The 14,226-nt window shown below is 37.7% G+C and overlaps 1 protein-coding gene across 1 annotated transcript in view; it reads left to right on the top strand.

The window, feature by feature from the left end:
• Nucleotides 1–14,226, top strand: part of ASCC3 (activating signal cointegrator 1 complex subunit 3) — a 476,917-nt gene that overhangs the window by 224,540 nt on the left and 238,151 nt on the right. The window contains exon 13 of the mRNA XM_006865855.1: nt 2,899–3,033. Coding sequence (XP_006865917.1) covers nt 2,899–3,033 — 135 coding nt within the window. The remainder of the gene's footprint in view (nt 1–2,898; nt 3,034–14,226) is intronic.

Below are 14,226 nucleotides of genomic sequence, written 5' to 3' on the forward strand. Positions count from 1 at the left end.
AGTAGTTTGTCACTCTTTCTTCCTAGTCTGTCTTTGTTTTGTAGCTCATCTGAAACCTGCCCACCATGGGTGACCCTGCTGGTTATTTAAAACACCGGTGGCGTAGCCCTCAGAATCATAGCAACTCAAACCACCACAGCATGACAGACAGATGAGTGGTGGCTGTAAATCTTTACGGGAGCAGAAAACCTCATCTTTCTCCCACAGAATGGCTGGTAGTTTCTAACTGCCGACCATGAGGTTCGTAACCTGATTCGTGACCACTACGCTACAAATGTGTAGCTGTCACATAACAGCAAATTCTACCTTCCAGAAAAACTTGAGACGAGTATAGGGAATTATTGAGAAGAGAGGCTAGCATTATGACTTCCAAGTTGCTGAGGGCCTAAGAGGAATACCTTGGTAATATTTACAAGTGTCTGTTTGCTTGGGAGCTGGATTTACAGACACTTGCCTCTAAGTCATCTATGGCAAGGAAACTGATTATCGTAAGATTATGTTTTATATTGCTGATAAATGATAGAGTTGTCTAAAGATGTTTTTATTCACACCATCCAAAAATTGAAAAAAGTAATCAATTTACAAGAAAGAATGCAGTTCTTTTTTCAGAATAAATGGTTCTTTAAACCTTTCATGGCCTTCAGGACATAGAGTGCCCACGTGCAGTCTTCTCCACTAGGATTACTTCCCCACTGACAGTGCATATGGCCATCATGAGGGGACCCGTGTCACTGAAACAGAAGGAACGGGTGTGTGTGAATTACTGTTTTAACAGGGTACTGAATGAGATGATGCATCCCAGAGATGTCATTTTATAAAGCTTATATCACATTTGGATTTTTTTACTGGTAGATAAGCCTTGTGTACTTCATGGTACCTGTGCATTATTTCAAAGTTTCCTTCAGGAGTCAAAATTGGCTCAGTAGCAATGGGGTTTCGAGCAATGATTCCATGTCCATGTTCACACACATGCTGCATTTTCAGGTGCTCTAAATTGTGTACATCTATCAAGGGATCAGAATTTAGAGAAATATAATGAATTCCACTAATCCTGCCTCCCTCAAGTCAAGAGGGACATTTTGTGTTCCACAAGATTCTAGTCCCAAAGCCCAGAGAGAAATGTGTCCCAAATAATTTGTATCAGAAGTCATAGTTCCTAATCATTTCCAAGGAGATCTGGTAGCATAGTGGTTACGAGTCAGGCTGCCAATCTCAAGGTTAGCAGTTCGAAACTACCAGCGGCTCCACGGGAGAAAGATGAGGCTTTCTGCTCCCATAAAGATTTACTGCCTGTACAGGGTCACTATTGAGTTGGAACCACTCCACTGGTACTTAACAACAACAACAGTGATTTCCAAAATGCTCCTTGAGTTAACCTTCCTTTTGTTAATTTTAAACACATGATAACAACAAAAGATTCAAAGTGGAAAATAATTGGGTCATGAGAAATAAGGAGCACTTTTGATTGGTTGGTTTCGAAATCACCAGCTGCACAGTAGTAGAAAGATGTGGCAGTGTGCTTCCCTAAAGATTATTTTTGAAAACACATTGGTGAAGCTCTACCCTGCCCTATAGGATTGCTATGAGTCAGAATTGACTCTGCAGCACTGGGGTTGAAGTGACTCTTTGGGAAGGCAGGGGTTGAGATGATTGCTGAAGGAGGGAAAGAGATTGCAGTCAAGACGTCCTGTCACAGAGAAGAGATTACAGGCATTGACAGGCAGCAAAGATAAATTGCTAACCAGTTATATTAGCGTCCACTGCATTTACATTCTGCCTGCTAACAGTTCCAAAAAGTAGTTGTTTCCACTTGTCTTTGAGAAAGCATCCAGATTACAGGAACTCTCCATAATTCAGATTCCCACAGTGAGTTTTTAAAGTATTCCACAGGAAGGTCTACTACAAAAAAATAATTCCAAATACTTCTCCAAAAGCATTTCATCTCCAGAAATTCTCAAAACAGTTTATTACGACTGCTTATTCTTAGATATCATTTTGTCCAAAGAACACTGTGCTTTATTGTTTAGAATTCTTTAAGCATCTTTATGATACTAGAAATTTTATTGAATGTGGTAATCTTCCAAGGAGAAATGAGGATCTCAGTTTTTTATACTCTGTATAATAAATAAGTATGCTAATGAGCCATGTCTTTCAAAGAAATGCATTCATTTAACTTTAAACTTTATTGAATTCACTAATTTCAGTTCTTTTGCCAATTTATTTTTAGAAGATAGGCTAGTAAATAATACATAGTTACATTATTGATTTTATTTAGCCTACTTTTATACTATAAATTTGAGCCCTGGTGGTACAGCAGGTAAAGTGTTGGGCTGCTAACTGAAAGGTTGACAGTTCAAACCCACCAGCTGCTCCATAGGAGAAAGATGAGGCAGTCTGCCGTTATAAAGATTTGCAACCTCAGAAACTCTATTGAGCAATTCTACTCTATTGTATATGAAGCTCTGGTAGCATTGTGGTTACAAATCAGGCTGCGAACTTCAAGGTCAGCAGTTCGAAACTACCAGCTGTTCCACAGGATACAGGTGAGGCTTTCTGCTCCCTTAAAGATTTACAGCCTCAGAAACCCTGTAAATGATCTCTGTGTGTTGGAACTGACTCCATGGCACATTACCATCACCACCACTCTATTGTATTTGGATTTGATTTGATTTGATTTTGATTTGAATTTGATTGATTTGAATCAACTCAGAAAGGCAGTGGGTTTTATATGTGTGTATGTATGCTTTCTTCTAAAATAAGGCAAAGTTGGAGAACTAATAAACTGGGAGCTTTATTCTTAGAAATTAATACTCATTTTTGTATGGTGATTTCCAGGCTAGTAGTAAATTTTCGTTTAATTAGTTTGAATATTTAGAAAATTGCTTTCCTTTCTTCTAGGTGATGGTGTTTGTACATGCTCGGAATGCCACTGTTAGGACAGCAATGTCTCTAATAGAAAGAGCAAAAAATAATGGCCAGAGTCTTTGCTTTTTGCCTACCCAAGGACCTGAATATGGGCATGCAGAAAAACAGGTAAGGAACAGATGGCAGTAATATATAAGAATGAAGAACATAGTATACCAGATGTACCAGATACATTGTATATGGCAGACACAAGATCTCCAGCTTTAAGAATGTTACAATCTTGACCCTATTTTGACTTAATAATCTTCCAAAGGGTCCCTGTTATTGATTGAATGCGTCCAACTAAAATATATGTTGAATTCCTGGCCCTTATACCATGTGTCTCCACAAGGTCCGGGATTCGAGCCCACCATGCATCCCATGAGAGAAATATAAGGCTTTCTGCTACCATGAAGATTTAAAGCCTCAGAAATCCTATACAAGGTCACTATGAGTCAGAACCAACTCTATGGCTCTTAACAACAATATGACAATACCATGTGACATAGAATCTTGTTGTTGTTAAATGCTGTCAAGTGGGTTCCAATTCTTGGTGACCCTGTATAGGGTTTCTGAGGAGTGGCTGGTAAGTTTGAACCACTGATGTAGTAGTTCAAACTGACCTTGTGGGCCAGTGCTAATCCTACAGCGCCACACCTGGACTCAGACATAGACTGTAAGATACACAAATATAAAGAATTTATTATATGGCCCTTTACAGAGAAAAATGGCTGATTCTTAAAGCTATGAAAATAAGTTTTCAAATTGAAAAAAAAAAAAAAAACCCCACAAAACTTGTGGGCATAAAGTGATCATAACTTCTAAAATATTTTATTTGAACTGCCTAAGATTTAACTGATGTTTATTAAGCGTCTGTTAGCTGCCAGACGTTGTGCTTATGCATTTTCAGTTTTACTGTCTTATAAAATGCGTTTAACCTCACAACTGCACTGAATTTTACCATCTTATGATGGTATTTTAAATTCTAAGTGTGATAAACTGATGTCAGTTGTTTTGAATGTTAAATCACTTTCAGTTTGTTTTTGCTGTGCAGTAGAGTTGATTCCGACCCATAGCAACCCTGCATAGGGTTTCTGAGGCTGTACATTTTTATGGGAGCAGAAAGCCTCATCTTTCCCACAGAACTGCTGGTAGTGTCGAACTCTGACTTTGAGATTAGCAGCCGGATTCGTAACTACTACGCTACCAGAGCTCCCTTAGAACTCTGAAATGTTTTCATAGTCTTTATTTTATAAAATGTTCTTTTATATAAAATGTGATATATAGTTTCCTGTTTTTCCAGCTACATAGTAATCATTAATTTATGAGTGTATTTGAAAAGCTAAGTTGGTTTCATAAGTCAGCTTCCTGTCTTTGGAAATATGAAGCAACTCTATTGTATTTAAAAACCTAGCTTTGAGAGCCACCTTGTGGATTTCTGGATACTTCACGCCTCTAAATTTTGAAAGCCATTGCTATCTTCAACAATACAGGTTTATTACTTGTTGCTTTTATTTTGTTACAGTAGTGATGTTTAATATTTAAGGAAGGTTTACCAGTTACAGAATTGTTTTATTTTCAGTCCTTATAATAAACTCAAGTAGATACAAACTATTCTTATCACTTCATATGGCATGTGTAAGTTAATTCAAATACAGCATAAAATATTCTACAGCATTCAAATACAGCATAAAATATTCTACAGCATGTACAAATAGTTTGTATGAATACTTAAAATGTGTATGTATTTAAAAAATATATGTGTTTATGTGTCTGTGTGTATATGTACATATGACAAAACATTTGCCATTTCAGCATTTTCAGCCAGTTTTAAATGATGTTTATTTTAGGTAACATCACCAAACAGGTTCACAGATCACTATGCTGAAAAAGAAATAACATAAGAAAATTAAAAGTTTCAATACAATTGGTAGGCTTGAAATCCCTAATCATTTTTATTACATTATTCTGGTGTTTTTGCTAGATTTTTTCAACAAAAACAATGGATTTTTTAAATAATAAATTCTATAAACATTTATTAAGCACAAATTTTTGAGAAACATTGCTGTATTTACCATCATAGGACTAATATTTTTAAGTCCAACTCATAGTGACCCTATATAGGATTTCCAAAGAGCAGCTGGTGGGTTTAAACCACCAACCCTTTGGCTACAGTCCAATGCTTTTCCTATAGCACTGTACCAAAATTACTTTTTTTTCTATTTGTTTCTCTGAGACAGACATTATGAAAGATGTTTTCGCCTTCATCACCTCATTTAATCTGCATAATTATTCTGTCCTCTACGGATTCCTATCCCCAGTTTATAATTGTTGTTGTTGTTAAGTGCTGTCGAATCAATTCTGACTCATAGTGATACTGACCAGTTAGGAAACTGAAATTCAGAAGAATGGGTAATTTTTGCAGAGATTCCCAGGTAACAAGTGATGGAGTTATGATTCGAACAAGAGTCTATCTAACTCCAAAGTCCAACCTATGTGTTCAAAAACAAACTCCCAGTCTTAAGATGTTTTGAAGTTTCCAGGTCATTGTGCCTTCTGTGTGTGTTTTAATGGAAGAACATTTCTTCAGCCTAGCTATAGTCCCCACGAAGAGAGATGTTTAAAAGTGAGCTTCTCCCGAGTGGAAACTACTTTCTACCACAAAAGAACCTTTCTGAATGTTTTCCTGAAATTGCAGAATTTAAAATTTTTCATATAGTGGTTATAATTTTTTTCTTATTTCTTGAAATTCTTTATGCGCATGAATGGTATTAACATTCTAGCAATCAAAAGGAAGCTGTTACCATGATGTTGTTGTTGTTATGTGCCGTGGAGTCGGTTCCGACTCATAGCGACCCTACACAGGGTTTCCAAAGCTGTTGATCTTTACGGGAGCAGAACGCCACATCTTTCTCCCGTGGAGCAGCTGGTAGTTTCGAACTGCTGACCTTGCTGTTCGCAGCCCGATTCGTAGCCACTACGCTTGATAGTAGGAGATATTTCCTCCTATGTTTTTGAAAAATGAGAAATTAAATACTCAAAACATTTAAAATTAGAAGTTATATGTGCTATCTATCTAGTATATAGAAATTGAGCCTTATGGTTTTTGTTAATTGAATTGCAACTAAATCCCTACCATGCCACAGTCATACTTTATCTCTAAGTGTTTATTGTAATCATCTGAATGCTTGACTTATCAAGGATCGCTTTTGAAGCATTTGCTAACAGTTTTACTAAACCCAGTATAACTTTACTTATATTTGTTGTTGTGGTTAAGTGCCGTCGAGTCAGTTCTGACCCATAGCAACCCTGTATAAGATTTCCGAGGAGTAGCTGGTGAGCTTGAACCGCTGACCTTGCAGTCCAGCACATTAACCCACAGTGTCACACCAGGACTTACACTTTACTTATATAGCTAGTAAATAAAATTTCATTAAGAAAATGTTTTTTATTGTGTGTGTTTGCCTGTGTGTGTGTGTGTGTGTATGTTGTGATAAGACTATTTCTGTGCATTTGCCACAATTCAAAAGGAGTCTTCCTAGTAAGGAGCAATTATACTACACAACTCCTCTAACCATCACCATATTTAATATTGTTATTGTTAAGTACCGTTAAATCGCTTCTGACCCTGTATAGGGTTTCTAAGGAACGGCTGGTGAGGTTGAACCACCGACCTTGTGGTAACCAGAAGTGCAGAGAAGAAACAAGTCTACACCAGTCAAAACCTATTTACCTTGAGACCAGAAGAAGGTGATGCCTAGTTATTATTACAAACCATTATGACTGGGATCAGAATAGTTGGTCCCAGATACATTGAGAGGAAAATATGGAGCAGAACTTAAATTTTTATTATTGTTCGTTGTTGGTAAGTGCTGTCAATTCAGTTCCAATGCATAGTGATCCTGGTTAGGGTTTCTGAGTCTTCTTAAACCTTTGCAGGAGCAGAAAGCCACATTTTTTCTCCAGAGGAGTGGCTGGCAGGCTCAAACTGCAGACCTTGTGTTTTGCAATCCAGTGTTTATCATATGGATCCATGGGGAAAATAAGCCAGACAAACTAGAACAGTAGAGAACGGAGAACTCCCTGAGATACTCTTTAAACCTTGAACCAATCCTATCCTCTGAGATTACCTATTAACAAATAATAAGCTTGGTGTACCCTACTTGAAAACTAGTATGAAACCTACTTGTCATCAGCATGAGACCAAAAGTCAATAGTTACTCAAAAGCAATGATAGAAAGATATGGGGGCAGGGAAACTACAGTACTAGAAAGGGAGTAAACTAAGCACAAAGAGAATATTGCCATAGAGTGATTAAGTCTAAGTAATGGAGTCCTAGTGTGGTACTATAGGTTAAGCGCTGGACTGTAAAGTCAATTTGAAGTGCAAAGTCGGCGGTTCAAGCTCACCAGCTGCTTCTTGGAAACCCTGTGCTGCAGGGTTGCTGTGGGTCAGAACCGACTTGATAGCACTTGACAACAGCAACAATAGTGGAGTCCTGGTGTGGTGCTGTAGGATAAGCACTGCACTGCAAGCCAAAAGGTCGCTGGTTCAGACTCACCTCCTCGAGAACCCCATACAAGGGTCACTATGAGTCAGAACCAACTCGAGAGCACTTAACAAAAACACCAACATTGTTGTTAATAAGTGCCGTTGAGTTGATTCCGACCCATAGTGACCCTGTATAGGGTTTCCAAGGAGCAGCTGGTGAGCTTGAACCACCAACCTTGCAGTTCAAACGACTTGCAGTCTGACGCATTAGCCCACAACACCACACCAAGACTCCAACACCAACATTACCTATGTGGAAATTATCTAATGAGAATGTTACGTGTAATCTTTCACCAAAAATCTTTTTTTTTTTTTTTAATTAAAAAATTCAGAGTATATATATTTAATTGTAGGGGAATATTACTGGGTTCTTGTAGTGTAACGGGTTACCTCAGGGTCAGCAGTTTGTATCCATTAGCTGCTCCAAGAGGAAGGGGTGGGTGGACTCTAGCATAAACTCTGGCCTACAAAACACAAGGTCAGTAGTTCAAGCCCATCAACCACTTGACAGTAGAAAGATGAGGATTTCTGCTTCTGCAAAAGATTTACGTCCTTGGAAATATTATACAGGGTCACTGTGTGTAAGAACCAACTCACAGCGTATATTTTAAGAGTAATTTATATTATATAACCCTCGGAAACCCTGTACAGGGTCGCTATGGGTCGGAACCGACTCGAAAGCACTTAACAACAACAACAACAACAACTAGATATAAAATTGTAAACTAACATGACAGTTTTAATTCTATTGAGGACATTTCTTGAGAACCACTATAGATGAAAGTACCTAAACCAAGCAAGGTCTCTTCCTTTTAAGATACAATCGCATAAATGATTTACAAATATATTTATAAGTAAAGCAGAAGGTGGCAAATGATGCAAGAGAAGAATACATAGTTCATGACAACTCGATTAACTCAAGCCAGTGATCTTGGGTATTAATAGCCAGCAATACACTGAAAGGCATGTAAAGGTGAGAAGAAAGATACTGCAGCCAAAGGAGAGCACTGGCTGTATTTAGAGAAGGAATTGTTCATTTGGGCTGGATTGTGAGGTACATGAAAGGTTAGGCATGTAGATTTTGGTCCAAATATGAAAGGCCTTAAATTCTTGCTTTAGGCTTTTGGACTTTATAAGTAGTGGGGAGCTGTTGAAGTTTGTTGAAGAGTCAAATCTGTGACCAGATTTCAAGTGTTAAAAAAGGATTAATTTTCCTCTGTGCCAGGAATATTCCTGTGGACCAGGTGTTTATCTCAATGTTGTCTAACATATAAACCCCTCTGAATAAGGAAATTAGCATCATTTGGATTTTATCCTTATTGCTTTTGTTATTATTTTAAATTTGATGCAACAGTTTTTGTTTCTGTGCATTGAGATGTATATCAGAAGCATAGAATAAATTGCTTACAACAACTGTATACAAGTACATCCTGTTGAGATCCATTCTGTTTAATATAAGTATGTTAGAATATTATTACTCTCTCTCCTTAAATAGTTTGGTGGGAGAAGCATGCTATAGACATACAGACTAAATAAGTTATATTATAAATCCCTTGGAGTACAGAGACTTACATTGCTAAAATTTCGAAGACTAAAGTAACATTTTCCTATGTGATTAAAAATTATTTAAGCAATCATATGAGGTTTGCCAAAGGAATATAATTGTAATCTTTTTGGGAGCTGCTCACCAGGTCTTTTCTCCCACAGAAAGGCTGGTGGGTTCAAACCACTGATTTTTTGCTTGGCAGATGATCATTCAGCCGTTAGACCATCAGGCTTCTTAGTAGAACTACCCCATAAATAGTTTTTCTAGGTTACCAAGTCTGTCTCCTGTGGAGCCATTGTCTTTCAAACCAACCTTTCAGTTAGCAGCCCAGCACTTAACCCTTGTACTACCAAGACTCCTTCAGATCCTTACTAAGTGCATCTAGTTAGCAGAATAGATGTTTGTATCTGCAAGAGATCTGGAAAGTGTAGATTTTACTGTCCAGTAAAGTTCATACAAGAAGACTCAGAAAAAAAGCGGGAGTAGATGCTATGTGCTGAGGAATAGTCTTTGATTTAATTGAGCATGTTAATTTATTTAGAAGACAAAGTAGCTGTCCCTTTACCTTTACGGAGTTTATGTTCTGGCAGAATAGATAAATTAAACAACTATATGTATCGCTGATTTTAATTACATCTAATAAATAATATGGAGACTTGTAAAGAGCTAAGAGAAAATAAAATTGAGACACCTTTTTTGGAGTAATGGTGTTAGAGGAGACTTTATTGATAAAATGACATTTAAGTTGAGATCTGAAGAATGAGAAGTTCACAAAATAAAGGGGAGGGGTCAGAAGAGTATTTGAGGAAGAAACCCAGAAACTAGAAAGGCACATTGGAAGAATTAGGAAAAAGTTAGAATGACTAAAACATAAAATTAATTGGGAGTGACAGGAATGTGGCATAAGGTGAATCTAATGTTGTAAGACCAGATCATGAGGACCTTGTACACCATGTTACAGATTTTGTATTTTATCTTAACAGTTGTTGTTGTTGTTAAGTGATGTCAAGTCGGGTGGATTCCGACTCATAGTGACCTTGTATAGGGTTTCCAAGGAGCAGCTGGTGAGTTTGAACCACTGACCTTGCAGTTCAAATGACTTTGCAGTCTGACACATTAGCCCACAGTGCCACACCAGGCCTCCGTCTTAACAGTAGTGAGTTATAATTAAAGGAATTTGAGGGAGTGGCATTGTTGGATTTGTGTTTGTAAATAAGATCTGTCTACATACAGACTGGGCAAGAGACGGTGAAGAATGCCAGTTAAGATGTGGGTTTATTAAGGAATATTTGTGATATGGAATTGCTAGGAGTTGGTAGTTAATAAGATATGGGATATTGAAGAAGAGTGATCTGAAAATTCTTTGACATCTATACATCCTATCTTACATAGCTGAGTGGCTATAGTGATATCATTTATAAATAAAGGAATCTTTGAGATGGATTAATTTGAAGAAAACATATAGTTCATGAATTGTATTTGAATATGCTGAGTTTGAGATGCCTAGAGTACTTAAGATATCATAAGAGCAATTTGTTTTGGAGAGGTGAACCATGGGAACGGATTTGAAGTGATAAAGACCCTGTCTTGAGCACTCTAGTATTTTATAATAGAGCAAACAAAAGAACTTCTAAAACACTGAAGTAAATCCACTGGAGTCATGGAGACTGAGGCAAAATATCTCTAGGACAATGGAACTGGTCATGTGTATTTGGTGTTGCTATGGATGGTTAAGTAATGTGAGGAGTACAATATTCATTGGCTTTTCCAATGTAGAAGATTATTAGTGACCTTATTTGGAGACTTTTCAGTCTCATAGTTGAAAGCAAAAATTGGGTTAGGTTGGCTGATGACTATAAAAATTAGAAAATTCCGACATTGACGGTATTTTTGAGAAGTTAATATTTATATAAAAGTAAATAGTATGCAGAAAGATAAATGTACTCTTTTTTAAATGAAAGTGATATGCTTATATTCTGCGGAAACTATTGGCTCCTAACAGAAAGGTTGAGAGTTTGAATTTACCCAGAAGCACCACAGAAGAAAGACCTGATATGATCTACCTTAGAGAGATCCCAACCATTAAAACCCTGCAGAACACCGTTTTCTTCATAACACAAAGTTGCAATGTCAGAATCTACTCAAGGGTAACCCATCTAGTTATACTAAAGAGAGTGAAAGGGGGCTGAAATTGATTATCCATATGGGAAAGAGAAAGGTAAGATAAGAGTCCTGAGAAGTCAAGTGGCCTTGAGATCCAAACAAGCGGAGAGATTTTTCTTAGATAGGTGGAAGAGTGCTTTTATTATAACAGGAAAAAAAGGTTGAAAAGATGAGGTCTTAGTTGTCTAGTGCTGCTGTAGCAAAATGCCTCAAGTGGATGGCTTTAACAAGCAGATATTTATCCTCTCACAGTTTAGGAGGCCAGAAGTCTGAATTTAAAGTGCCACCTCTGGGAAAGGCTTTTTCTTTGTGTACGCTCACAGTTTAGGAAGCAGGTCCTTGTGTCCTTCAGCATCTGTGGGCCTCGCATTCCTTGGAAAGGTACTTGTTTCTGGGCATCAGCCTTTCCCTGGGTCTAGGAGGTGCTCAACTCAAATCCCTGGTCCAAAGGATGTGCTCCACATAAGCTCTTTCTTGGTGTTCCCTCTGATCTCTGCTCACTTGTTTAATCCCTTGGTATCCCAAAAGAGATTGACTCAAGATACAACCTAATCCTGTAAATTGTATTCTGCCTCATTAATGTAACTACCATGCATCCCGCCTCATTAACATCATAAAGGTATGGAGTTACAACACATAAGCTAATTACCTAAGATCACAAAATGAAGTTCAATTGCATAAAAGTAAAAATCATGGCCCAGTCTAGATGACATATATTTTGGGGGACACAATTCAATCCATAACAGATGGATTTGTAAACAAATAGTTATTTCAGAAACATGGCAGGAAATTAGGGACTTTTCTCTCATGGGATAAATTTTCCCTATGAAGTATGTCAAGGACAAATGAAGTGGTCAGCAGTTTGCAGTAAGCAGCAGCTATCTTATACAGATATTGTGAGACATGTGAAAACAAATGGACTATAAAAATGTAATAGAACTGCTGTTCAACATTAAGGTGTTTTTTTTTTTTTTGAGATTTTGATCATGAATTTAAGGTAGTCACAGGTTGACCTTTAAATGTAATTTTTTTCTAAAGCGCTAGATGTGTTTGTTACCAGTGTTTTGCATTTTATCAGTAAGATATGGCAGAAGGGCAAATGCATGTGGCACTGTGGGTTAATGAGCTATACTGCAAAGCCATATGAATTGCAAGGTTGGTGGTTTAAGTTCACCACCTGCTCCTCGGAAACCCTATACACAGGGTCGCTAAGGGTTGGAACCGACTCAAAAGCACTTAACAACAACAACATATTGGCAAGAAGTTGACTAAAGTATTGTGTGGTGCTGTGGATTAGCACTGGACTATGAACCAACCACAAGGTCAGCAGTTCAAACCCACCACCTGCTCCTTGGAAACCCTTTATAGGGTTGTTATGAGTCAGAACTGACTCTACAGCAAATGAGACAGCTAAGCTGAATAAAAAGCAAGATGAAAGTCTTGGGTGGGGTAGGAAGGGGGGCGGGTGGAGGTCCTCCTGGTGATGATGAAAAGAAAGGTGAGGAATTGTGATCTGGAAGAGGCAGTGACAGTAATTTCAGTCAGAAACTGAGATGTGATTCTTAGAAGTCATGCAACTGTGAGTTGATGACAAGGCCTAGAATATAACCATTTGTGTGACTGAGATGGACAGAGATATTACTGAAGCAGAGATGTAGGTGTTAGATGTCCATGTGGAAAATGTTGTTTCTGGTACTGATGACAGAAAATGTGTGGAGAGAAAGATTAGGAGCCATGGACACCAAATCTTTATTGAATAAGGTTGGCTGACAGGTGATATAGCTAGATGGACTAACTCTCAAAGGAGCAGAGGCTTTTACAGAAGATGAGTACTTAATGATCTGGAAATAATGATGGGGGCAGGGGAAATTATCATCTCCTACCATTTGAGACAGATGCAGTGGAGCACAGTCCTTGAGGATAGCCAGGTTTTAGCTAAGGCAAGATAAGAGAAGTTGTTACACCTTACTGATCACTTAGAGGCAGTTTCAGAAAGTAGAGTGGAGAGTTTCATACAGTAGAGAGGGGTAAGGAGTTGAATCAGAAGCAAACAAATACCAATTATTGAGTGTGTGATAGGTCTTTGGTTCCCTAATATCTGTTCCCGTACCAGGTGTCAGAATTAGAACTCGGGAACTAGGGCCCTACCATTTTTAATATGGTCTTCAGAAGTCCTGATCATAGCCACGTTTAGTTGATTTAAAGAACAGAGCTAATCCTGAAAAAAAAAAAAAGGGATGGGAGGGATGACGGATTCCTGATAGCCTCATGAAGGTCAGAGTATGGGAAGTATTAGTTCTCTTGCATAGGTGGAAGACACCAGTTTCAGATGTCTAAGTGATTAAAGTAGAATGCCTGCCGTGTACGCAGGCCTCTGGTTCATGGTGACTCCATATTACAGAGAAGAACTCAGCTCCATAGGGTTTCTTGGCTATAATTTTTTTTGGAAGCAGATATTTTGGGGCATTATTGAGTAGATTCAAACCACTAAACTTTTGGCTGGCAGTCAAGTATGAGTGTTAAGTGAGAGAAGGTCTGGAGGGAAGAAGGCTGGCTTTATTATATCCCTTAGATCGCTAAACTGATTTAAAAAAATACAAGTCAGAGAATGGTTTATACTCCTTATGGTATAACCAGGTTTGTAAATTATGACTCAAATCTATCATCTCTTGATGATTAACTCTATACATATTCAATGATTTAAAATAACACCAAAGATAAATACTTTATTAATAATTTCTAACATTAATAAGGTACCATTCATTACTCTTTGTCAAAAGAATTGTACCAATTGGGAAATAATCTTTGCCTCTTCCTGGCTAAATTTTAGTTTTCATTACTGCGACTAAATTATTCTTTGCTTTTCAGTTTAATGGCTTTGAAGTGATCTACATTAAACTATATCTTACCAAAATTAATTATGTAAGAAGACTTATAAATGTCATTGTAAATTAGGTTTGCAGTTTCTACATGCTGTTTCACTGAGGGTGTGTAGCTGAACTGAAATTCTGTTTACTTCCCCGTATGTTTTGGTCTAAGGAGCTCTGGTAGCGTAGTGGTTA

This window comes from Chrysochloris asiatica, unplaced genomic scaffold (genome assembly GCF_000296735.1).
Source record: "Chrysochloris asiatica unplaced genomic scaffold, ChrAsi1.0 scaffold00084, whole genome shotgun sequence".
Lineage (NCBI taxonomy): Eukaryota > Metazoa > Chordata > Mammalia > Afrosoricida > Chrysochloridae > Chrysochloris > Chrysochloris asiatica.